The 27670-nt window shown below is 45.0% G+C and overlaps 1 protein-coding gene across 2 annotated transcripts; it reads left to right on the top strand.

Annotated features, from left to right (window-relative positions):
- GCLM (glutamate-cysteine ligase modifier subunit) lies at window positions 1–27670 on the top strand. 2 transcript variants are annotated; one of them, XR_010791259.1, is made up of 8 exons: window positions 1–255; window positions 6385–6450; window positions 11177–11261; window positions 11666–11722; window positions 15277–15479; window positions 16389–16503; window positions 18944–19409; window positions 25700–27670. XR_010791259.1 is itself a non-coding variant. In XM_066597366.1 (7 exons), the coding sequence occupies exons 1-7, from the start codon at window positions 130–132 to the stop codon at window positions 19114–19116; spliced, it is 825 nt and encodes a 274-aa protein (XP_066453463.1). In that variant the 5' UTR covers window positions 1–129; the 3' UTR covers window positions 19117–21400. The 2 variants fall into 2 exon arrangements, 1 of the variants encoding a protein (XP_066453463.1); XM_066597366.1 differs by lacking the exon at window positions 25700–27670 and having other exon boundaries at window positions 18944–21400.

The raw sequence follows: 27670 nt of genomic DNA, 5'->3' as shown, positions 1-27670 counted from the left end.
GATGAGTCACGGTTACACAGCACTTCTCCTCCAGAGCTGCGCCGTATAATAGAGGAGCGCAGGCGGGGCTCCGCACACTCACGGCTACCGAGCACACCAGCACACTGCTAGCTCTCCACCGGCGAGGACATGGGCACCGACAGCGGCGCAGCCAGGACCCTGCTGGACAGGGCGGCCACCCTCCACCTGCACACGGGCAACCTGATGAACTGGGGGCGGCTGAAGAAGAAGTGTGCCGTTACCCCCAGCGAGGAGGTGGGTGATGCCCAGCCAACCACGGCGAGCTGTTAGGAAACTACAACTCCCAGCATCCCCTGAGCACCGGCGCCGTACAGGCTCTTCTGGGAGTTGTAGTTTTTTTTTCTGTACAAGAGATAGGACCACTGCTATAAAATATTATATAATATATGTGTGTGTATAGATAATATATATATATATATATATACACATACATACTGGGCAGCACTGTTATATGTGCGCCCTGCTGTCATTTTGTCGATTCTATGCATTTCATAGGACTATCTGGCCACGCCCCCTTATGAAGAGCGTTAAAGTTGTAGGTGGGCGCCCTAGAAAATAATTGTCAAAGTTGATAGATGGTCATTTTATATAAGAGGTGTGCCTTTTTTTTTCCACATCTGGACGACCAGCTCTGTGATTGTGATAGATCGTGTGGCTGGACTCACACGAACGTATCCGTTTTTGTGGAATTGGCGTTGCCTATTTGTGTGTGCAACAGTTTTTTGTTGTTTTTTGTGTGTGTGTATTTTTGTTCTTTTTACTTTTTTGTCCATGCACTAAAAATGTGCACAAACGCCCTTTAGCCATTGAAATAGCCAATTGGTTGCATAACTTCAAAACGCACTCTTTCCCAGCGCAAATGTACAGGAAAATAGAACATGTGTTTTGGTGTTTTTTTTTTTTTTGTGTGTATGTGCAAAATACGTGCATGCGATTAACCCATTGAAATCAATGGGCTCTATTTTGTGCGCAACTCTTGCGCACGTGAATCCGCTCGTGTGAATGTGGCTTATGTGCTGTTCGGGGTGATTCATAGGTGTACACGCTGATAAATATTACCGCACGTGGGATATACGTATATGGTTTAGGATAAGCCTGTGCAGTATACTGCGGGGGATGCCATCTGCCAGGGGACAAATACTCCTGTCACAGAGGCGCCCGGATTAGGATGGCCCTCCCTCCCTGCAGGTAGTTATTGTCACGGATGACGGGGCACGTCTGCAGTTTGGCGCGGTCTGCAGTATTAGCCCTCCTGTACCCGTCTCTATAGGGTCACCTTCAGACCAGCCTCTTGTCCCCTGTCCGTGGGGCCGGTGACGTTGCAGCGGTCGCCATCACTGCTCGGGATGGATTGGCTGGCGTTGTTTTATTTTCAAATGCGGATTTGTTTGGTAGAAAATAGCGCCAACGAATACAAATATGGAGGAAAAAAACGGACATGCTGCGATTTTAAAACCCGGCTATGAAAAATGCAGCTATTTGAGTAGATATAGAGTTACAGTCGCTCTGTATCAGGGGGTCTTCACACTTGTGATCGCAATATCGCCGCGTTTTTTTTAACGTGAATGTCAATGAGACTTTCTAATATTTAAAATGCAGCGCAGAAATTAGCAATTTTTGTGCGATGCGTTTTTAACATTAGAAAGTCCCATTGACAATCGCGTAAAAAAAACGCAGCGATATCCCAAGTGTGACGACACCAGTGTGTTTTACGTATGGCCAGAGCTTAGTTTTCGGTTACTACACTGGTCATATCTTACTGGTCGGTTCTGCCTCTACGTAGTGGAGACCCCACATTCCGGTCGGTGCCCCCGCCCCGCAGGCTCCTCCTCATACATGAGCCGTGAGTCACGCGTGTTGCTATAAAGCTCTGACGACACGCTGCAGGCAGGAGGGTGTGCCGTCATGATGACTTCGTAGTTTTGGAGTCATGCTGACCACAACAAGTTCTACTACTGGGCTGGTGTGGAATGCAGATCCCCGAGGCTCATTCCGATGTGAGGACCAAGGATCTGTATAGGGGGGGTTTCCAGAAGTGGAAGACCTTATGGGTGTGTTGTTTTTTTTGTTTGTTTGTTTGTTTTTTTGGTCAGTGAAATACAGACTGATTTCACTCTGAGTATATGTGCGTTTTTTATCACATTTTGCGCCTATATATATATATATATATATATATATATATATATATATATATATATATATATATATATATATATATATATATATATATATATATATATATATATATATATATACACACACCGTGTCATCTAAGTGCAATCTCTTCTTCAATTCTTCTCAATTCATATATATTCACTGAGACAGTAGGGTTCTAGTATTGTATAGATTACTTCACTGAAAAGGACCCACTAGAAAATCTAATTTTTATTATTAAAAAATAACTTTTATTTATCCTATTAAAAATTGACAAACATATATGACAACAAAAATTTTTTTTTTTTTTTAAATAATGCCTCCGTTATCAATGCTGTGTTAGCAAAGAATAACAGTAATTTTGATATTTGTTATTTCTTTTGTGGAGGTATAAAAGTATCGTTTTAACAAAAGAAGGCGCATCGATTGCAAAAAAATATCAATCATTGCGCCTTAGGAGTGCAATATCTTCCTAAATATCCACGTTTTTTTGACAATAACTACGTGTGTACCAGTTTCAACAAATTATAATAAACTGCACCAAAGTAGTGGAATAATTATACGAGCCCATGGAAAAAAAAAACACAAGTGAATGCACACATTATCTGTAATGGGTTTGAGTTCTGCCAATCTCAAATGTGGGCGGAGCATAGATGTTAACATCGTCCGTGTGAATATGGATGACGGATAAGCCATCATTATCACAGTAATTGGCGCGATACAAATAACCAGATTTATTTGATGGCAATCTGGCATCCCGGACCTCCGCCCATTCACTGTTCCCCAGAAGTGCCCCAGCTCTGTGTAATGCGCAGCGTCCTGGGATGGTAGGGCACGCTCTGCCAAGGTCAGTGGGTTGTCCTTGAAAAACGCATGCTCCATTCTTACATACAATCTGGGGGAAAAAATCCCGCCCCTAGAAGGAGTTGTCATTTTGTCCTGCAGTTACATCTCAGGCTGATCTGTAAATTATTAGAGTTGTGATGATTATATGAAGGGTCTTGGCATCGGAGGCCCTAAAAGTGTCTCCCTGTGTGTAGTGACTCTTCTTCCACTTGTGTGGAGCTTGTTGACCACTAGACGCCTCTATGGCGCCGAGAAGATATATTGCCAAATTAACAGTCTGAGAGGGGGCACATTATTGTAATGCGATAAGCTGGATGGTCATATTGACGAAGGGCCCACCACCTGGGCCATTCTGATCAGACTGTTAGGATGTGTTGGGTCCAGTGTATGGGGGCACACAAGGTGACCGGGCTCGGGACACTCTTAACAAACTCTTAGTAGAGAGGATTGTCTGACAAGCATGAGCAGCTACAACTGTGGTGTTGTCTGCCATCCAGAGACAGGTGGGCACCATTGTTACAGGCCCCTGTGTCTGTTGTAACCATTTCCAGGCTCTTGGCTGAAGGATATTTGGTCTCATGGTGATTATTACATGTATTGTTTTTGACACCTACCCACCATTGCCATCATTTGCAGTGGTGTCATGAACAACCACATTGGCCTGCTATACGGTGGGACCGGGTTGTCTTCAGTGATAAATCCAGGTTTGGTTTTGGCACGAATGACGGCTGTATTCGTGTTTGGAGACCTAGGGGTAAGCACCTCAGTCCTGCCTTTGGTGTGGAGCAGCACACTGCCTCCTGCTGGTGTGATGGTCTGGGAGGCCATCGCATATAACAGTCGGTCGGTACTGTTGTATCTTGTCTCCACCAGAAGAATGGGTGGAGATGAGCTGCATGCCCACAACTTCATTGGCTGGGACAGAGAATCCGCTGGTCTGTGCTCCTAGCTCCGCTGTCATAATTTCCCTGGCGACCTTCTTCCCTTCCAGCTTCATGTAAGTCCTCCTACTTCCCCCGCTGTCAATCCCTCAAGCTGGCACCGCTGTGGGCTCGTAGGTCCACAGTAATACTTCCCCCAATGACCTTCCCTGCCGGCGTCAGCGCCGTAATTCTCCTCCCCCCCCCCCCCCCCCCCCCCCCCCCGCTCCACTGCTTTCCTGCACTGTCACTGCCTCCGGCAATCTGCCTTCTCCGGCGAAGTCGGTCAACCGCTGTCAGTCTATAATGCTTGCAGTATGTGACAGGACAGATGAGACTGACAGTGCAGGAGCTGGGAAGCGGACAAGGAAAAGCGGCAGGATCTCACTGGCCCCTGGCGCTTTGCCTTCTTCTCCCATCCGTGCTCCGGCGCAGTCTAGTACAGAAGTCGGTAAGGGCTCAAGGGAAAGCGGCCATGGGGTCAGCAGCATGACGAGGCGGGATGGAACATAATGGAAACCCATTCTCCCGCCCAGCCAATCAAGTTGCGGGTGTGCAGCTTTGCTCCACCCATTCTTCTGGTGAAGACAAGATACAACAGTACCTTTAGTGCTTTCCCCCCTCCCATGCTAGTGATATTCCGTCACGGCCTTTTACACGTTTCTTCTTGAGTCGCCGTGTTCCAGCCTTTACACAGGGTTAATGGTTCACCATGCACTGATACTGTGGCGTACGGTCACATGGCATGCCGAGCTGTGAAAAGAAAACGAATAGTTATGCAACTCCGAGAGTAGGATAGTGCCGGGGTAATAAGTGCCGGGCTCAAAGTATACAGTACATCCCATCAATGATTACAGTATGCCTCTCCTGGTCTCCACACAAATACACGTGGATTGCTCAGGTCGTACTTGGTGGCATGTTTAACTTTCTTTTTTATACTAGTAGTCTAAATGAATCTCTTCGTTTCGCACATACGGCTATATACATCCTAACTGCACATACCCTATAGTTGGCACATATATAGCCGTCAACTACATATACTGTGTATGGAGCGGACTCAGGAGTCGAACCCACTCTCCACATAGTGATCAGAGTTCTTTCTGATCGTGGCTGTTAACCCTTTACATGTCCCGAACTGAGGGTGAGGTTGTGAGGGTGTCGTCCAAGTGTCATGGCAGCCTGGGGGGTGTCTGAAAGTTTCCAGGGCTGCCATGATCGTTTGCCTGTTAAGGATGTTCCTGTAATTTACTTGTGGGGTTTTTTTTCCCCCCCACTTCTCCACAGTTAGGAATTTTTTAAAAAAAACCTCCAATACATTATGCGATATGTTACAAGGTGCCGTTGAAAAATACAACTTGTAATGAAAAACCAAATCCTCATTTACAAAAAATTAAATAAATTTAAAGTTCTGATTTATTGAAAGTGAGGATATCAGAACTGCAGAATGTGGCCTGGACACAAGGGCATCAATGATTCTTGTTCATGAAAGGGTTAAAGAGGTTGATTAAAAAAAAACCAAAACGTTACAGTTGGCAATGCCATAAAATAACAAAAGAAGCAGTATTTGCCTCTCTTCTTTCCTGGAATGTATTAACGCTTTCCAATCCACTGTCTGACGTCTGAAGAAATTATGATTTAAGGCTGTACAGCTCCGATGTTGGAAGACGTCCGTCGGGGTTCTCTTACTGCATATTGCCAGCCTCTCTGCTGTCGGAGCCTATCCAATGTATCACCTCATGCAGTACTGGCTTTAGCCTGCAGATAGCACCAATGTAAAATGGCAGAAAAAGAGTAAGCCCCCTAGGAAACCAGGATACAAATTGGATTGGAAAGGGTTAAAGTGTCACCCGTGGCGCTTCCAGTGTGGTGACAGCTGCAGTGCATCGGAGGCCACAGCTTCACCACCCATGCTCCTGGCATCAGTGCTCACATCCTGGCTGCCATGATGGAGTTTCGAACCGTGATGTTGCAGCCTACTCATTAAAGAGACTGTCCGACTTTTTCTATTGATGACTTATTCTCAGGATAGGTCCTCCAATAGTGATCGGCTGGGGTCTGCTGCTCGGGATTCACTGGGTCCGCTGTCAGTGGGGACAGTGCTGGAAACAGATATTGGTGCCGACGTTGCAGCGGCACAGTTTGGTATCACTGGCACAATTCTCATTCACTTCAGTGGGAGCTGTGCCTGCAGTACCAAACCTGGCCACTGTAATACGGACAGCGCTATCTACTTCCAGTGCACACTGATGGGCTGGCTCAGGGATCTGCTGATCGTCAAGGATTCCGAGTGGTGGACCTCTGCCAATCAGCTATTGATGACCTATCCTAAAGATGGACCATCAATACTAAAAGACCTGTTCAAGATGATATGTGACATACCAGTCCGCAGCCATTCACTATTGATGACGTGTTTTCGATTGTAATATATTTTTTATTTTTGCAGTTGGGAGATTGCATCAGGACAACTCTGAATGAATGGAGCCTGAAGGTCAGCCCGGAGCTGGTGCAGGTAATTACCGCTGCTATGGATCTCTTTATGCATTAGGTTAAGGTTAGAATGAGAGATTCTGTACATTGGAGTGTTGGTGTGACTGCGGTGACATGGGGTGTTAGATCTGGTCAGGAACGGGACTAGAGAGGGGAGAGAGATGATATATATTTTTTTCTACTTTTTCTAAAAATATTACAAACTACCCTAATTTTGACATCGCCATATGTGAGCTGCTTTTAGGGTGGTCACACACCTGCACTATAACCCTGAGTTATCATTCTGTCTCTATTCTGCTTTTAGAGCAGAGAATTAGAATTTAAACTGAAATATTTCCAGTATTTCTCCCCGGATTTCAGTGGGGATTTAACCCCTTCCCGCTCCAGGACGTACATTTACATCCTGGAGCGTCGGGGTATTATGCAGAGAGGTCGCGGGGCGACCTCCCTGCATACAGCCCGGGCGTTAGCTGTTTACTACAGCTGACAGCCGCGGGCAATAGCCGCGATCACGGCTATTAACCCTTTAAATGCCGCTGTCGGTTCTGACAACGGCATTTAAAGCCCCCGAACGCTGTTTGGGGGTCCCATACAGCCCCCCCCCGCGGTGTGATTGGGGGAGCCATGCAGGTGTCATGGCTGCCCGGGGCCTTCTGAAAGGCCCCTGGGCTGCCTTGAGATACTGCCTATCAGGCATCCCAGTGGAGTGGCTTAATAGGCTGCCTGTCAGAATGCAGTATGACGTAATGGAGTGACCAAAGTATCGCATATTGTAGTCCCCCAGGGGGACCTAAAAGTAAAGTGAAAAAAAGAGCAATAAAACTTTTTTTTTTTTTTTTTACAATAAAAAAAAAACAAAAGTTTAAATTGCCCCCCCTTTGCCATATCTATAATTAAAAAGTCGAAATAATAAAATAAAAATACATATTTGGTATCGTCACGTCCCTAAAAGTCCGATCTATCAAAGTAGCGCATTATTTACCCCACATGGTGAACGTCGTCCGGGAAAAAAAAAAGCCAGAAATGCACTTTTTTATTCACCCTGTCTCCCAGAAAAAACGCAATAAAAAGTGACTAACTAACGGAAACTACCGGACATTCTAGAAAAAATGAGCCATGGCTGAACAACGTTGACGGAAAAATAAAGTTATCGCACGCAGAAGATAGCGGCAGAAAATCATTGAAAAAAATTGAATGTCTTTGAAAAAAAAAGAGTAGTATAGTAAAAAAAAACTATACAAGTTTGGTATCGTAGTAATTGTACCGACCCATAGAATAAAGTTATCATGTCGCTTTTGTTGCAGTTTGTGCGCCGTAGAAACAAGACGCACCGAAAGATGGCGGAATGTCGGTTTTCTTTGTTTTTTTTTTTTACTCAGAATTTTTTAAAAGTTTTTCAGTACATTATATGGTACATTATATAGCACCATTCAAAAATACAACTCATTCCACAAAAAACAAGCCCTCATACAGCGACGTAGATGGATAAATAAAGGAGTTAAGATTTTTTAAGGGGGGGAGGAAAAAACGAAAATGGGGGGGGGGGGTGGGGCCGCGTCATGAAGGGGTTAAAAAAAAAAAAAGAGGAAAACTTTCCGTTTGCCTCCATTCTGTGGAGTTTCCTTTATTGATTGAACAGATAACGCTGCAGATTGCACTATTTGTTCTGTTGAATGTAACCCTAGCAGAGCAGGAGCCGGCTGAAAGCTTTCCATTTTTTTAAAAACCCTATTGAAATCCTAAAGCTGAACAGGGAGACGTAATAATGACAGTCATAACCCAGGGGTGTACTTGCCCTTGGGGTACGTTCACATGGACTATTTTTCTGTTCACTTATTTGAACCAAAGTAGGACGGAATTAAACACAGTATTTTAAATGGGTATTTTAAACATACTTTTTTTTTTTCTCTTAAATCTGATCATTCTGAGCGCTTTATCCCCCACTACAGTCACGTGGCGCCTACCTCACACCCAGTTTTAGACATGTGCTTCTCAAATCAATAGGTTTTTTTTTTTCCCCCTGTTTACAAACTTATAGTATTTTGAAAAGGCTAATCCGTTTTAAGTCTTTTTGGACTACCATTTTAGCCCTTTAATAACCGCCTATTTGTCTTCTGACCGTGACGGTTAATGGGCTTCATTCTGATGCAAGCGCCATTATTACAACGGCTGCATCAGAGGCCTCGCATGAGTCTCCTGTACCGGGGAAGCGGGTGCTCGGCTGTTGGATTATAGTCTGGCACCTGCTCAAACACCACAGTCAGTGTTCGACCACTGCATGTAAAAGGCTGAAAGAGGGAGATGGCTCCCTCTCTCACCCATTGGACCCCCATGATGTGATCGCAGAGTACTGATGGGTTGGTATGCCACCCGGAGGCTTAAAAATGGCCTCTGGGGCTCCCAGCTACGGTGGCCTAGGAGTATAGCAGTGTATTATAAGAAAGCTAAAAAATAGTGATGTTCAACTCCACCTAGTGGGACAAAAATAAAAAGTTAAAGTATTAAGAGAAGAAAAAAAATCTGGTATTGCCGCGTTCATAATGACACAGAGAAAAAAAGGTAGTACACTATTTAATCTGCGTGCTGCACGCCATGAAAAAAAATACATGGTGCAAATAGCTAATTTTGCCTATCTTGCCTTACAAAAAAAACGACTAAAAAGTGATCAAAATTTTGTGTGTATCAACAAATGGGAACACTTTTTAAAAAGTATAACTCATCCCACAAAAAAAAAAACTCTCACAGAGCACTACTGACAAAAAAAAGAAAGAAAAATGTTCGGGTTCTTTGAATGCGGTGTTTAAAATATAAACTTTTTGTGTAATAAAGTATGAAAAAGTTGCAAGAAAAACCTATATAAAATTGGTGTCGACGTACCAGTCCTGGCCTGCAGAGTTAATTTAACGTAGTATTTTATACTGCATTGTGAACCACACTAAAAAGCAAAATGGAAAACACTTGCAAATTCTGTTAATCCCGCCTCTAGAAAAACCAAAACACTGAAACGCCGTAAGAATGAAATCCAAAAAACAAATAGCAGAACTTCTTTTCTTCCCTCATTAGTCGTCCTAAAAAAAAATAGTTACAGTACATTATGTACCCCAAAATGATGCCGTTAGAAAATACAACTTGTTCCGCAAAAAACAAGCCCTCATACAGCTATGTAGACAGAATAATTAAAAAGTAATGGCTCTAGGAGTGCGACGGTGAAAAAAACTGAAAAATGAGGTGGTCACTAAGGGGTTAAGCAAAGGTGTGTTTAAGTGTGGCAGCGTACTGGATGGTCGGGTCAGTCGCGGTGTTTTTCCATGTCTTTTGAATAGTTAATCATTGAAGTGAAGATTAATATCTCTAGGAGTCAATTCCGTCTTGGCTGGATGGGCCATATATATGTAAACTGGCCAATGAGAGGGATTTTTTATTTTATTTTTTTCTTTATCAGAACTTTATACCAGCTGTATCTACTTATCAGTGTGCAAGGCGGGCTCCGTTTACACTTATTCAAGGGGTTTCTGGGACTAAATTATTGATAACCTTTCTTTAGAATTAAAAAAAATAAATAAAAAGCTCACCACCTATTGGTGACATCATCTTTCAATCCAGCGTGCTGCCCTGAGCTTCCCAGCATTCAGAGCCGCACTGCATGTTACTGATATGTACCAACAAATACTGATTAATACGAGGTGTTGGTGGTACAAGCCCACAAACCGCGTCAAGGGTCCTCGATAATGTTAGTGTAGGGACTCGTAAGACAATCAAAAACACCAAAAAAGGGACATAAGCAGAAAAAAAAATACAAAATGGTTATATACTTCCCAATGTACTAATACAAGAGGGCCTGTAGAAGCACCACATCCAACAACATGAGGGCTGCTATAGGGAGGAGCAATTATACCGGTGCAAGATAGTGATAAACAATCACTCGCGCGCCTTCCTTAGGACTTATTCACACAAGTGTATATCGGTCGCCGTTTTCATGGCCGGCCACATACGCTACCATCTGATGCATTGGATTCCAATGCATCAGATCACACAGGCGTATTCCCACAGCACTTTTACGCCCAGCAGGAAAGATAGTCCTGGAACTATCTTCCCGGACGGAATTCGTCGGCCGCTGCCATAGATTCCTATGACAGCAGCCCGAGAAGGGAGGCGGGAGGGAGTTTAGCAACGTGATTGCTAAACTCCCTCCCCCTTATCTCCTCTTCTCTGGCTGTTTGCAATGGGAGGGGGTGGGACAAGGGAGCGTTTGACCGTACACTTCATATGACCGTGTATAAACTGACTGTACACATCATATAGGTGGCGCTGTAGAATGCACATGTGCTATATTGATATGCAGGCCAGAGGGGCACTTTTCCTGAACTCCAGGAGGAAGTCATCAAAGCCTGAATATTTTAGGACCAGGAATGGATTGGGAGGTGGGGGGGGGGTTGTTTGTTCTTTTGCCGATGCAGGCTTTTATTTTTTAGGTCCCACTAATATGAAGTTGTCTTAGAATGATACTACTGTATTGGATCTCTGCCATGTAGAAGGGCTTTATCTGAGACCAGACAGTTATTTTAACGAAGGCGCGACTTGTCAGACTGTGTTAGGAATCTGTCATCCCTCAGTATTTGCTCTAATTCAATATTGTGTCAGCTGCATGACCTTTCCCAGTGTATTGGTAACAGGTCCGCCGTGGTCCCCCCGCTGTCTATATGAACCCCCTGTACATGAGACTAACGGATCACTCTTGTGTTATTTAGGAGTCGCCGTATACACTGGAATGTTCTATGACCCCGGCACTGGAAACCATAAACCCCGAAGAAAGAGATGAAATGAAAGTTTCCGGTAAATACACTTCTATCACTTATATTCCATTCACTTAATGACAATGGGAACCTTAGTGTTATCCATGCCTACTGCACAACATGACCCGTAATGCTGGCATACACCTACTATGGGTATCATGTGACCACAGCAGATATGCCCCAGGGTACAGGCTCTGGTAGAGGCGCATAAGTAAGGTGTGACTTATGGCTTCCGCATGGATTGTCACCTTGTATATAAATGGCAGATTCCCCTACTATATAGACTAGTCACACTTGCCCCTCAGCTCGGTGGTGGTCATGACTTCCTTTACTGGTAATGATGGATAATCATCGGGATGTTATGTAAGGGGTTGTATACTGATGTAAGCCATTGTATTGTGTCTTCTATGTAATGACCAGCTCTGCTTTCTTGTCCCTCTCTAGTGAAGCTTTTCCTTCTGGGCAGTGGCCTTTCTTCCATCCGACATGCAGTAGACATGGGTGAGTCGTAGGAATCTACCGGCTATAGAAAGGATTTCATTACAAGTTCTGCTGTCTTTTTTCGCAGGCGGCCTTTAGCTTGTTGTCTAATACGCAGAGTAGCATCTCTAGTAGAGCCCGCTGTGTATGGAGCACACTAATCAGGTAGCATTTGGGCCCAATGCACATGGATGGATTTGCATTGTGGAATCCGGAGCAGGTGTCCGCTTCCGGTTCCGCAGCAAAACCTGCCATAGCATGCTATGGAAAAAAAACACTTTGTTTCTGCCCACGGGGGGAAATCAATTGCGCTTTTTCCACTCGCGGGGGGAAATAAATCGCAGCATGCTCTATTTTAGGCTGCATGCACACGACCATATCGGTTTCCGCATGCGGGATCCCGCAGCGGAATTTGACCCGTTGACCCCAGCATACCTGTCTGGATTTTTTTCTTCTGTATTGCGGATTTGCCGGCTGGCGCACATGGGCAGTACAGATTTGAAGTCGATGGAAGCCGTCCGTCCCGCAGCCATTCCGCAATCATTGCAGGATCTGCATCATTGCCTAGCGACAGCGCTGTCAAATCTGTACTCCACATGTGCGCCAGCTGGCATATCCTCAGCACAGAAGGAAAGAATCCAGACCAGTACGCAGGCGTGTCCGGCCGGACACTGAGGCGGATTCTGCTGTGGGATCCCCATGTGAAATCCAACACAGTCGTGTGCATGCAGCCTAAAATAGAGCAGGGCTCTGCTATGGAGCGATCGTTAGCACGCTGTCTGTGGGCTTCATAGCAGGAGCCACTGGCTGCCTGACCAACTGTTGAGCTCCCTGCTGCTCCCCCGCCGCCACCAGTCAGCTGTTTTATGAGCGCCAGGCTCTGCTATGGAGCGATCATTATCACATTATCTGTGAGCTTCATGGCAGGAGCCGCCGGCCGCCCATAAAACAGTTGGGCTCCCTGCTACTCCCCCCGCCCACACCAATCAGCTGTTGGGCGGGCCGCTGTGCTCTCCTGCTGTGTTGGCTTTGTATGCCGGCCGCACATTCGCTCTATAGGACGCACTTACCTTTAATATGTTAAAGGCAGGATCAGCCCGATCTCCGATCCAAGCCGCTGCAGCCCAGTGTCAGCTGTCTTTGACTGCTGACAGCCGGCATGTATGCAGCAGGCCCAGCTCCTGAGCTCGCTCTACACGAACACCGCACCCATCTGATGTTAACCTATAATAGCATGACAGAGTTATATTATTGCTTTGAGTATGTATGTGTAAAATTTTATATATATATGCACTCCTCAGTTGTTCCTATAGTACTTTTTTATTTTTATGTTTTACCGTATCAACCAAATATGGTCATTCTCCTTTTAAGTATGTTGGCGATATGAAACTGCCCCCCCTCACATCAGTCATTCCCCACATATCCCAGTTTTGTGACCTCTCATCACACTTGTATAATGGCTGCAATTAAGTTGTAGTTTCCAGATAAGACGTCACATGTGGTGTGTTCTTTAACAGCGTCCTATCAATGGAGAGCAGCTATTGGTGTCCTGGTCCTTGTTTCTTAAAGCGACCCTCTGGTTCTCAGTAGAAATTTCACTATACATGCAGAATGTAGAAGTGAAATGCGTGGTGCCCTCCTATTTCATTGTTTCCTTGTCTCATATCCTGTCCCCTTATCATGTATATCAGATGGCCACCAGATTACTTCATGCCCTGTGTTCAGTAGTCCAAGACCATCTACGTTGCTCTTGGATGGACCAGGGTGTCCATCCTCTCTCTTCTCCCGTAGGTCCATTGCCCTGAGAGCATTGGGGACTTTCTCAGACTCGTGAAATGCACTACAAATGGGGTAGACTGAGACTCCAGCAGCTGATTTACATACATTAACGGGGGACCTACCAAACCATGGCAGCAACTTTGAAAAGGAGTGCACCAGGTTTTGCAGCCACCAAGACGTCTAAGCTCCTCTTCACGTCTTGGTCGGACTCTCTGATGGATTGCATTGTTTTGGACTGCAAAAAATATCACTTCATGCCCGTACTATCTTTCCAACGACGGCCATCTTGAAGGGAATCGGTTGGATGTAAGAATCGGTTACAGGGTTGTGACTCCAGCTATAAACTGGAAACTACAGCACTGATGTGAGCACAGCAACACCCGGACTCTTAGCTCCTCGATTAGCCTTTTAACTGCTCTATCGCCCGCTCGCCAACCATAATCCTAACGCTACACAATACAAATCCTTGTCTTAGGGCGTCTGTGTTGTGTTCCTTCGTTGATGTCCTTTGTCGGGCAGATTTTTGGAAAATGTTCTGTGTCTGGCACAACACTCCCTTGACTAGCTGCATGGTTGACTAGCTGTTTTCAGTGGCAGTCTGGGCAGTAGAACATGAGCAGCTCTTATCCGGGATTATATTATTTTGGCACCGTTTAAACAAAAAAGAAATTTGCGAGGTCTGACCTCATATGAACCGGTTTTCCGTAAAGCCCACAGTGTTCACAGATATGGATATGCTGATGCAAACCTCAATGAAAATAAACAATTATTTGGCAGCGCCGGTGGCTGGCGTCAGGACTAAAGAGTCCGTGAACACAACAGATTAGCAAACATGTGTTGCTAATACTGTATACAAGTTCACATTCCCTAATCGTAACCCTGCCAAAGAGGCTTTCATGCCATTGTGTCCGGGGAACCCAACTGGTCTCCTAACGGGATGCCAAGCATATAGTACGCTGGAAGTATATATAATAGATTAATTTCTGTTCCTTTTTTCGCAACGCTTAACCGGCGTCCTACTAAAGCTGTCCCTGAACCAACATGATGCAGCCGCCTAGCCTCACCTTATTTTACTAGACAGAGTTCCTTTAATTGCTTAATGGGTGTGAACTTGATGTGTCCTTATCTGACTTTGACACGTTTTGCATTTTCTATTGAAAGCCAGGAGGCAAGAAGTCTATTCCACAGCAGCGGTGGTGGTTGTACAGGGTGGAAAAACATATATTTTTTTTTAAACCCCTGCTAGAAAAATTGGCACATTTGATATGTCTGGCGTTATAGCTCATCCCCATTCAAGTCAGTGAGGCTTAGTTGCAACCCCTTTAGGGTATGTACAGGATGCACTTGCTGTAGAAAACTCATCCGGATATTCTGCAGCAGCAAATCCACTTTTTTTGCGCTGATTTGCCGCTGCAGGATGGTTCAGCTCTAAACAAAAAAAAAAAAAAAAAAGAAAAAAGTTTTGTTCCTTTCTTTGTATAATCTTTTGCCTACTTTGCGCTGGTCTCTACATCTTCTGACTTCCAGCCATGGGATCTCATATGACTTCTATAGCCTGTGAGTGGTTGTAGCGTTATGTATCTATCTATGACACATCACTGGGTATAGAGACCCTGACGGGGGCGCTGGCAAGCCTCTGTGGGGAATAGGGGGGGGGGGGGTATAAATGTTTGTTAACTTTTTCAAATATTCCTAGGTAATTCATTGAAACAAATGCTGTTACAACTTTGTAACTCGTATCTATGCATATTAACGCTTGTCACCCCCCCCCCCCCCCCCCCAATCTGTTTCTTCAGCATGTTCCACTCTTGCCGTGGCCCAGTTGGATTCTGTGATCATCGCACCTCCTCCTCTGGAAGATGGAGTTATTCTTACCTTGGAGCACTTGCAGCCTTACTGGAGAGAACTGGAAAGTCTTGTACGGGACAACAAAGTTGTTGCTATAGGAACTTCAGATTTAGATAAACCGCTTTTGGAACAACTTTACCTCTGGGCACAGGTGACGCTCGGCATCCAGTTACTGTCTGCCAACACATGTTGTGTATTGTGCGCGGCTAATATATAATTTACTACAAAATGCTTTGTTTTGCACTTTGTATATATATGGAAAGTTGCCATGTAACTCTGGCAGCGCAAACTTTTTGTATGGAGGACATGGTTGTAAATAATGTTCTCTGATCCTGTGTAAATAACGATTAGTGATGGCATAAGAAGTGTTATGCAAGGTTTGTCCATAATTTCTGTTTTGCTTCATCACCGTTTTCAAGATCGTTCCTTGCAGTCAGTGAGTGTAAACATGTGAAAACCCGCACCCGGTCCTGCCCACACGGCGGCAGGCGCCCTTACAAGGGCGGGAACCTCTAATACACCAAGCAAGCTGTGTCGCTTGGGCACGGTCTGGATGGTTTTTAATCTCGGAATGTGTTTAATGTTCCTAGTCACTGACAGCAAGTGGAGATTATTAAAACTATGGGAAATGCAAAGGGTCACAGTTGCATAAACTTTCACTATACAGGGTTACTATAGAAGAAATGGTCAACGTTTTATAGAAACCAGAGTATTATTGATGCAGTCAAATACTTCCATGAGTTTTAGGAGATGTCTACGTTTGTATGACTGAATTACATATGTTTCTGTGCGCCCGTTCACCAAAACGAAGCACTTGTTCCATTGCAACAGCTGTCTTCCAGAGCATTTCCCTCCGCATCAACAACCAGTGTTCTGAAATTTCTTGCTCCCCTGGAGCTCATGTGATGCTGACGTCACGGAGAGCTGCAGTCTCAAAAACTTTCAGTCTACCGGTTTTAACGGTTTTGGTTTTATATTATGCTGAAAGCGTCTTTTTTTTATAGTACTTGTGTGAATTATACATAATTACAACTTTGATTCTATATCTGTCCTTCCGCAGGTAAAGCCAAGTAGTAACCAGGTGAATCTCGCCTCCTGCTGCATCATGCCCCCAGATCTAACGGCCTTTGCAAAGGAGTTTGATATTCAGTTATTGACACACAATGATTCCAAAGGTAAGTCAGCGGTCTCTGCTGGTCTGTGACCATGTGGGAGAATGAAATCTGCTTTATGCTCCTTTTAGATGGGACGATTCTCATTTGCCCAAGCGAACGAGCTGGTGACATCATTACCGCCATCACCAGCTCATTCCTGCTCTATTTAACTGCAGGCTTCTCGTTGGGCAGCGCACAGTTCTCGCTCACTTGAATAAGCGTTGTTTAACCCTTTCCAATCCAATGTCGGGCCTGCCCCGACATCATCATTTTCCTCCACAGCTCCAATGTCGGGGCAGGCCCGACACTGCAGTGCAGGAGTGCATCTGCACCCGATCGGCAGACACATCGGGTGCAGATACACTTGTGCACTAGTCCCCATCGAGGACCCCCTAGGAGAAGGCAGAAAGGGTTTTTAACCCTTTCTGCCCTCTCCTTTACACATTACATAGCGCTCAATTAGCGCTATGTAATGCATAGAGATTCCGACCGGCCGGCGATCATGTGACCGCCAGTGTTACCTGACCCCCGGCGGTCACATGAACTCCGAGCCGGGAGCCTGCACTGTGGGGCCTGCTTACCTGACCGGCGTCTTGCGCGTTCTCCTTCTGTCTCCCGGCCCGGCGATCATGTGACCGCCATGTGCCACCTGACCCCAGCGGTCACATGATCGCCGAGCCGGGAGGCAGAAGGAGAATGCGGAAGACGCCTGACAGGTAAGCAGGTTCCTCCACGGTGCAGTGAGCACCTGCACCCTCCTGAACTTTGTCAGTTCAGGAGGGTGCAGGGAAATGTATTTTTTCTCACCCATTTTCCCCAGCTCCAATTTATTTGGAGCTGGGGAGAATGGGTGAGAAAAAATAAATGGATTGGAAAGGGTTAACCTGCTCGACAAGTGAACGAGCCGGCGCTGATTCTCATGCCGGCTGACACTGCACAATGAGCAAGAAGCTCGCAATTCAGTCGTTACCTGATTTTAAACTGAACAATTATTGTTCGGCTTAGCTGGTTTGAGCGATAATCGTTCAGTGCAAACGCAGCATTAGAAATGGTCAACACAGTCTATGGTGTGTAGCAAAACAATCAGTCATTAAGGCCTCCTGTCCACGGGGAAAATCAGGCCTGCTACGGATTCTCCATGGAGACTCCGCAGCGGGTCCCTCCTGCCCCGCGGACATGAGCGCTGAAAATAAGAATTAACTTACCCGCAGCGGGCCGGGCACGTCTTCTCTTCTTCACAGACAGATCTTCTTTCTTCGGCCGGCGGATGTACTCGGCACGTCGGCGGCGTGCCACGCGCATGCGCCGGGCACATCCTCCGAGCCGAAGCAAGAAGATCCGGCCGGAGGAAGAGAAGAGGTGCCCGGTTCGCTGCGGGTAAGTTATTCTTATTTTAGGTCTGCCGCGGATCCGGACGGCTTCCATAGGCTTCAATAGAAGCCTGCGGGTGCCGTCCCCGCGGGAGACCCGCACGAAAATGGAGCATGTCACGTCAGGTTTTTTAAATTTTTTTTTTTTTAATTTACTTTTATTGACCATCCGCGGGTATTTATCTACCTGCGGTTGGACAATGCATCCCTATGGGGTGCGGATCCGCGGGCGGGAGAAGAGTTAAAATCTGCTGCGGATTTTAATTCTTTTTTTGCCCGTGGACATGAGGCCTAAAGGAAGTCTCTCGGCACATAAGCCACTAAACCAGATAAACCCAAACCTTTAGATGGCTGTTAGGAAGACAAGTGTAAGTGTAACTTTCTTCTTCCCGATAGTGCTATCATCACTGTTATCCTGCAGCGGGTCCACCATATGCATATAAGGAGTAAAGGTCCCTTTACATTGGACAACTGTCGGGCACATTAGCACTTGACAGCCGCCCCAGCGACTATTGCTCTTGTGCTTTTACACAATAGTTGATCTGTGAATGGAGGTGGAGCCGGTCGGGGATCGTTCCCGCAGTCCACCTCCATTCACAGTTCTCAGGAAGTCGCTTGCTGGGTCCCAGAGGCGAGTTCCAAATCTGACACTTTTGGCATATCTGGGTATGCAATAAGTGTCAAAGACCTGTTTTAAAGAGTGACTGATGGGTTAGATATCCCAGGAACACATTTTGGATTTGGGCTGCAGTACTTGACCCTCATTTCTTTTAAAGTGACCCTCTGGGTCTGGATAAGCAAAGATGGCCGAACTGCTTCTCTGGCTACCTGATACACACTGTGCATAGTATGCATCAGTAGTCCAAGACGCTACATGCTGCTCTGATTGGTCAGTACTAGGCATGTGGACAATAATGGTTAATCAAAGAAGGTGTAGCGTCTCAGACTAATGATGTGTATCAGACAGTCAGAAGCTGATGGGGGGCACCTTTTGTCAATCCAGGCCTAGATGGCTGATTTTAAGGTTATAGGATGTTTTTTTTCTTTTTTTTTTTTTTTCTATTTCACTTTTTTTTTTTTTTTAAACGCAGAAATCTTATCAGAAGAAAGTTTCCAAGACGCCCTTAGAGAAGGCATTCAAGGAGCTCAGGTGGATGGCTGGTTGCCAGAATGGATCCTGCGATACTCTGTCATTGTGAAAGCACGTGGAATTATAAAGTCAAAAGGCTACATAATACAAGCTAAGAGGAAAGCCCCCCATTAACAAGCTGGGGGGATTCATAACAAGCCACTGACATGCTATCAGATGCACATGAACAGTCCTAGGGAGGAAATGGAGAGAAGACCAAAATGATTTGGGCTCCTAGGAAATTCCTGCGGCCAGAATGTTTACAATTTGAAAACTAGGGATCAGTGAGAAAAACCTGAAAAGCAGACCTTTCCTCTTAATCTGGCTATTGTATGGGAGTTCGTTGTGTTTGGGGTACTTTTACATGTAGTGAGTAATCACTAACTCAAGCGAAGCTATTTGCTCGGGGGGGCAGTTGAGACACAAAGGTAAATTTATGTTGTTTTTTGTTTTATTTTAACAAATGAGCCAACAATGACTTTTATGCATGAAATGAAAAATAAGTGAATGAATTATCATTCATCGTTGGCCGTGTTTGAACTGAATGATTACCGTTCAAATTTGTATGATTTCAGCAGTTTTATTGTTTAATGCAAAAAAAAATTGTTCCGTGTAAAAGCACCCTTAGCAGCTGGGTTACTAGTTGGCACCCTGTAAAGGGCACAGACAGCCTCTGCATTGGCCCCAGGGTATGAAATCCGTTTTTATCTTCTCAGATAATTGTAAATGTAGTTTACTCATCTTTATATGGAAGAATAGTACTGCAAAATGACATACTAAGGCTGGGTTCACACAGTGCGGATTTGCCGCGGAAATTCCGTCCGGAATTTCCACGCGGCAAATCCGCCTGTGGCCGCTAATCCCGGGATTAGCCAGCCATAAGGACGAGATTTCACACGGGACGGCCAATCCGCTGCGGTTAATCCGGCCGAAACTGTGGCTGTGGCGACCGCAGCCGCGGCTTTGCCGAATGCAGCATGTCTATTTATTTTTTCTTTCCTCTGCGGCCGCGCTCTCATCTATGGGAGCGCCGGCCGCAGCGGAAGAGCGAGCGGCCGGGCCGCTTCAAAGCCGCTGCGGGTTTTTCCGCGGCGGTTCTCCTGGCGGAAATCTTGCGGTTTTTGCTGCGGTCAAACCGCGGGATTTCCGGCGGGAATCCGCCCCGTGTGACCCCAGCCTAAAGCATTGAAGCTCAGTGGTAAACTACCAATATGACAACATTTTCCAAGGCTTTCCCTGGCCCGATCTAATAAAGCCATCCAGTTAGAGTGTATTATTCCAGATAGTATTCCAGATGAGGTCTGACTGTGTCCAGTTCTGGACACCCCACTTTAAAAAAGACCTAGACAAACTGGAGCAAGTTCAGAGAAGAGTTACCAAGATGGTGAGTGGTCTGCAAATCATGTCCTATGAGGAACAGTTAAAGGATCTGGGAATGTTTAGCTTGCAAAAAAGAAGGCTGAGAGGAGACTTAATAGCTGTCTACAAATATCTGAAGGGCTGTCACAGTACAGAGGGATCAGCCCTATTCTCATTTGTACAAGGAAAGACTAGAAGCAATGGGATGAAACTGAAAGGCAGGAGACACAGATTAGATATTAGAAAAAACTTTCTGTCTGTGGGGATGATCAATGAGTGGAACAGGTTACCACAGGAGGTGGTGAGTTCTCCTTCAATAGAAGTGTTCAAACTAAGACTGGACAAACAGTGAATCCTGCACTGAGCAGGGGGTTGGACCCGATGACCCTGGAGGTCCCTTCCAACTCTACCAGTCTAGGATTTTACTCTAGTCTTTCATCTTTTGGGGTGCTTTTAGACGGGACGATTATTATCGCTCAAAAAATCGTCCAAAAGAGCAAAAGTGAACGATAGTCATTCAGTCTTACTCGCTTTTCACTTGTCCATTTTCTGCAGGCATAAAAGTAATCGTTGGCTCGTTCACCAATCATTCATTTAATAACGATCCTTCAGTCATTCTCATTCACTTATACTGCGACTGGGAAGAACTGAACAATTTCTCCTTTGAACGCTATATCTGCTGTATAAACAGGCTGCCCGACCGAACTTGGACATCGTTCAAATGATAAATCAGCTCGTCCAAAAGGGCCTTTTTTTTTTCTTCTTTTTTTTTTTTGTTTTTTTTTTTAGGTTTTTTGATCTTGGTGAAAACCAGCCTCGCCCTTCAGTCAGCAGGCCGTTATATAGTTTGTTGTAGCCAATTTTTCAAGTTTGTATTTCTAGATAACCCAGGAAGTCATAAACTAGGTGCTCATACAGTGCCGGCACGTGAATTTAAAGCTTTGCTGAATTCTATTATCCTTTGTGGTTTTTCCACCTTTTTGAAATGATTATTTTAAAGGCCCCCATACACTTTAGGGAAAAGTTGATGAGACTGAACTATCAACCTCAACACTAGAGATGAGCGAGTATACTCGCTAAGGCACATTGCTCGAGCAAGTAGTGCCTTAGCCGAGTATCTCCCCGCTCGTCTGTAAAGATTCGGGGGGGCGGGGAGCGGTGGGGGAGAGCGGGGAGGAACAGAGGGGAGATCTCTCTCCTCCCACCCCCTCCCCCCTGCTCACCGCCGCAACTCGCCTATCACCCGCGCCGGCAGCTGAATCTTTACAGACGAGCGGGAGGATACTCGGCTAAGGCACTACTCGCTCGAGTAGTTAGCCTTAGCGAATATACTCACTCATCTCTACTCAACACCAATCCTCTTGTTGTCCCTGGAGATAAGCCACTGCCAGAACTGTTCGAAGGCTTACTCCTATCTGCCCATTGAAGTAGCAGAGCTATTGCTTTACCTCCAGACCCCAGACCAATAGTTATGACCTGTTTTACTGGTCGGGCATGCTCAGTGCCTTCAAAACTTGTAATGATGACTCAGTTGTGAGCGCACATTCGTCAGTAACTGGCAGCGGGGCATTGTGGGAGATGACGTTTTTGCACTTTTAAATAACACTGTGGAAATCTGTAGCCGTCTGGAAAGCAGCGGTGGCACAGGTCAGCAAAAAAAGGTACCGGAGCTCAGTTTAATGATTTACATAGATGTTTGGAATAAGGGCATTGAGTAGAATTTTCAGGAAAGTTTTGAAAAGTTTACCCAGTCCCCCGGAATACCCTTTTAATTTGTATGGGGGGAAAATAGATGCTGACTAGAGATGAGCGAACGTACTCGGATAAGCACTACTCGTCCGAGTAATGTGCTTTATCCGAGTACCGCTGTACTCGTCTTGAAAGATTCGGGGCGCTCCGCTGCTGACAGGTGAGTCGCAGCGGGGAGCGGGGCAGAGCGGGCGGGAGAGAAGGAGAGAAAGATCTCCCCTCCGTTCCTCCCCGCTCTCCCCTGCAGCTCCCCGCTCCGCAGCGCGTCCCGAATCTTTCAGGACGAGCAGAGAGGTACTCGGATAAAGCACATTACTCGGACGAGTAGTGCTTATCCGAGTACGTTCGCTCATCTCTAATGCTGACCAAATGAACATTTGACAGACTGCTATTGAAGGTGTTGGGCACCCTAAGGAGAACATGCATACAAGATTGTCACCTGAACCCGCTGATTTTGGTGGGACTAGCCAACCATCTAATATTTATTTAAGTGTCCTAACTGCAGAGAACTTCAACATGTCCGATCCGTTCATTCTCTGGGGAGATGAGTCCTGGCAGAGGCGTCTGGCAATAGCTTAGCGCTCTTCTACATGGAATCATCCATTCAGTTTATCGCTGGATCGTGCAAAACTGAATGATAATGATAAAGTTTGCTGCTGGCAACTGAATGACCAATAAGTCATTCGTCGTTCATTTTATCCAGGCATAAACATCAGATGACGATCGACCCGTATAAACAGGCAGTCATTCATCTAGAACGACTGCCAGTTTAAGCTGAATGGAGACGGATGGTTGGAAGATCTCTGGCGGGCGCCTCCAGTCACTGTGTGAAAGCACAGGAGCAATAATAGTCGGGACGACTGTCGGGTTCCTGATCGACCCTTACCCAACTCTCGCTATTCGGAAAAATGTGCACGCTTGGCCTAGCATGCATGTGTATGGGGGAGCAGAAGGAATAGCGGTCAGTCGAATGCTCATATCAGCATTTGGATGTGTATGGCTTGCTTTCACTCTTTCATATGAAGACTTCCTTCATGAGTTACTTTATTTTTTTTTACTTTTAGTTGCTCAAAGTTTTTTGATTGATCTTAAGGGAACTTTTAAAGTTAGGGCAGTGTTCCATGTTTAAATAAATGGGATAGATGTATACCTTACCCACTTAACCCCTTGAGTGGCGGGTTTCCTACCACCCTGTCAGACCCACCAGGGCAGGTTTTTTTAAAATGGTCTAATCATTGAATTTCAACTAATTTTGCAGTTGCGTCTCAAGAGCCATAACTTTTTCATTTTTCCGTTGACATGACCATATGAGGGCTTGTTTTTTTGCGGGACAGGTTGTGATTTTTTTAAACAGGGGGGAGGAAAAAAAGAAATGGGGGGGGGGGGGGGGAAGAAAAAAAGGGGCCATGTTATTAAGGGGTTAAATAATGCATTAACTTCCTTCTCTGGGTCATTACGACGCACGGATACCACATGTGTGATTTTGATTTTTTTTTTTTACCAAGCAAAGGGAGACAAGTGTTTTTATTTATTTTTTTACAATGTTTTTACTTTGTCCCTTTAGGGGACTTCCACAGGGACCCATCAGGACCCCCTGATCACATTCCGGGGGTCCGATGGTGACAGCCCTTTACATGCTGCAGTGACAGCCCTTTACATGCTGCAGTCACATAGACTGCAGCATGTAAAGGGTTAACACAGCAGAGATCGGAGGTTTTCTCTGATCACTGCTGTAAGAGCTAGTACCTAGCCGTCCTCTGACAGCCAAGCACCAGCTCTCCCTGCCACAGAGACCATCGGCTTGCTTCTGACAAGCCGATGGTCTCTATGGCAACCTATAAACAAAGCAGGAGACTTAGAAGCAGGAGATTGCCGGCAGATCGGCAATATCTTCTGCTGGTTTTTCAAAGCCCTTGCTTTGTTCTCTCCGGGTCTGTGCAGGCAGAGCACACTGTCACAGCTTGTGGCATTGTGCTCTGCAGCTCCCATAGTGATACATAGCCCGGAAATCTTCCGGGCTATATCGCTATGGGCAGTGGAGCTCGTCCCGGAAAATTTTAGGGCGTGCCACTCAAGGGGTTAAAGGTCTCTTCACATTTCGTTTTTTGGGGGGTGGGGGGGTTATTTGCTGGCTACTTATACAATTGCACTCTGTACAGCACGCAGCCCTGAGGCTTGGCACATGCCTGATTTTACACACAGACCGATGGGGAAAAAAAAAAAACCTGTTGCATGTCCCATTCTCATCTGTCTTTACAGACAGGTATAGGACAGGCAATGTGTGGGAACGGTGGATATTGGATAGCACATGAACGGGTGTTCAGTGCGACCAAATGTCTTCACTTATTCTTATATAGCTCATACGTATTCCGCAGCGCTCTACAGAAATCGCTGACATTGGGCCTTGTTCCCGTGGGGCTCACAATCTATAGTCATTGTACATCTATTTAGTATGTTTTTGGAGTAAGGGAGCAAACCCATACAAACGCCATCTGGCAGAAGGCAACAGTACTAACCACTGAGCCACCGTGCCGTCCGAGGCACAACTCCTACAACATTGTGAATCCCATGGAAGATTGATTGATTAGATTTAGTCAGTTAACATTTTTGGACAGAGCGTAATCTACATCAAGGTATGTCCGTACATTGTCAAAAAGGTCCAATCCCCTCAAAATATGATCAGTGAGTGCATGGAGTTGTGAACATCCTAGTCCAGAAACTCAGAAGTTACTTTCTACTTCTGCCTATTACTTTTGGCCATAACCAGTCATCAGACTAGGATAGTTGGACACCTCTAATTCATGCCCTGTCCCTCTGGCTGCCGCATGCAGGCTCTGGGACGGGGCCATATTTTAGGGAAGCACTTTGTGCCAGGCTGTTTCTCTAACCCCATAGATGTGACTAGTGAGCTACGCAGTTCTCACAAGTCATGGAATCCCCATAGCACAAGATTCTCAGCTGTTTCCATAAACCATGACCACCTCTTAGAGCCTGGATCTACGACATACTCCTATAGCAGAATGCCAACTGCACACCCAACCCGCATCGAAAGTAGAAAGTTCCTGCACGCGGCCTGGAATATTAGATAGGAACACATTACTTTTAAACCAACTTTTATTAAATGCTGTTTTGGCAGAAAGTGCCGGAAAGAAAATAAGCTTCTATAAGCTTCCAGACAAAACCGGCCTGATAAGTGTGCGGATTTTGCATGCAACAGTGGAATTTTGAATTTGAGACGTCTTGGAACTAAGAGACCTATTAGAGGATCCTTTACTAAGATTGCTGGGCTACCGCAGGCCGGGACATACTATAAGTATGGCTACAGCGCTGTATGACCAACCTCTGCAGTATACAGTTAGATAGAGATTTTTTTACAAAATTAAGGTTTAATGGTTCATTGATCTTATTAATAATGTAACATGGGTAAGATTATTTAATTCTTCTACTGTGTGGGCTGTACGAGGGTTGTGTATGGCGCAGGAACTCAGCAGCCCGATAATTAGTTAAAGGTAATATTATATTAGGAGTGTTTTGTATATACAGAACTTTCTGATGTTTTGGTTAGGAATAAAGTTTTCCATAAACTCTTCTTTTTTTTTTTTTTTTTAAGGTTGAAGTTAATTTGCAGCATCCGTTTAGTTTGACCAGTTCTTGTTGCTTCTTTATAATGAAGGCTACAACTTTGTGGGCTGGAGCGATGTTCTACCTGGTTGGTGCGCTACCATCAGATCCATATCAACCCAGTGTGATGGACATTCTTATAGAATGGCTACTTGAGACTTTCGTGAGGACTTGATCACCCTACATCTCGCATTCACACTTGTCTTGCGCTCCAGAAATAATTAAAGGGCTCAGCAGAAAAAAATTATCAAAGTCCACTTTTACTGAAAATTTGCTCATTTTAATTCGTGAAAACCCAACTATACAATGCAGTTCAATTTTGAACACTGCCAGGTTTTCGGCTTTAGAAATGTTCCATGCATTTAGTACAATGTTATATGCAAAAAGGACATTTTTTTTTTTTTTGTCCTTTTAATCCTCATCTGGACCATCGTCTGATGGTAACTTTTATAATAATCCTGGTATTCTTTTGCCGTAAATTTTTATTTTAGAGCCTGGAAAACAATGTATTTGTCTACAGGGTACTGATGGTCAATGTTCCAACAACTTTGTCAAAACTCACAAAACTTTTTATTTCAAGGTCCACTGTACACATTGTGATGCTGCACAGTATGAGCTGCTACACTCTTGAAAGGCATGAATGTAAAGAATGAAATTAAAAAAAAAAAATCTCTAGTCCGTAAAGACCCTTTTAGACGCAATGATTATCACTCAAAATTCGTTCAAACAGCCGTTAAGAGCTGTTTTTTAGCCGACAAAACCATCCCTTGGCTGTTCAAAAGACTTGCATACATAATGAGTACACTGTTTATTCTGCCAGGAGGAGAACAATGGAGTCTGCTGGCCAGATGTTTGCTCAGCTGGGCGTGTGTTTATGTGATAACCATGGCATAAACACACACCCAGCTGAGCAAACAACTCATGGAGGAAAATGCAGATGATTAAAGCCATTATCTGCACTTGTAATTTTATTCAAAAGTGTCAGCAGTTTACGCAGGTGTGCGGTTGTTTAAGCGATAATATGTAGAAGGGCCTTAAGAGCATGACACCCCCCCCCCCGCCCCTCAAAGTGGACTATGATCATTTTTCCCCAGAGTCATTTAATTACTCCTTTGGTGATTTACATTTCCACAGTGTTGACTGATACAAGAACATACAAGGTGACTATTCGTGCCTCGTCTTACAGATTACCCGTGTCCTATTTTGTCTTATATAATGTACATGATATGTTTAACTTTTTTTTATATTCATTCTGTCTGCATATTGTAATTCTTATAGCTAAAATGGGTTTGTATACTGGAGATGTTGTACAAATTATATCTGTGACGTTGCGAAGTACAATCTGGTTGTATTTTGTAGATTAGCTAACACAAGCGTCTGATGTTTCCTTTTGTGTATATTACAATAAATGATTCCTTCTGGCTTTCGTACCCTGTTATACATGAGACAATGGCCCAACAAGGGCTTCTATACGACGCCGGTTAGAACTACCACTGCTAGAACCTGACATGCGTAGCAAGTCTCACATTCCCTGGGGGAAAAATTGCCAAGGATAGATTTGCTCTGCCGGATCGGCACACGATGGACCCCGTTGACTTATGGCGTCCATTGGGTTAGTCGTATGCAGCACTACTTTTATCTTCAAACATATCTGAGACAATGTAAATGTATGCAGCGCTTTATTCTGGTGGGAAACCCCGTATCAGCGAGTCTGTGGTGCTGCATGTGTCGTACAGTGAGGTCACTTTTCTTACATATTAAGTTTTTGTTAGAATGTATCACTTTTTGGAATGCAGGATGCGCAATAATCACTTGACGGGCACCTCCACTAATGATTGGATGACATGCCCCTCCTGGGCTGTGCTGTCCCACTAGTTGCTGTGTTTATCTGCGACTTAATAGGATTATTGCATCATTTCCTTTTTTCCTGTTGCTTAAAATAAAGTAATGCTGGAAAATC

This window comes from Eleutherodactylus coqui, chromosome 3, assembly GCF_035609145.1.
Source record: "Eleutherodactylus coqui strain aEleCoq1 chromosome 3, aEleCoq1.hap1, whole genome shotgun sequence".
Classification (NCBI taxonomy): Eukaryota; Metazoa; Chordata; class Amphibia; order Anura; family Eleutherodactylidae; genus Eleutherodactylus; species Eleutherodactylus coqui.
The sequence above is the reverse complement of the archived record's forward strand: the minus strand, read 5'-3'. Positions and strand labels throughout refer to the sequence as shown.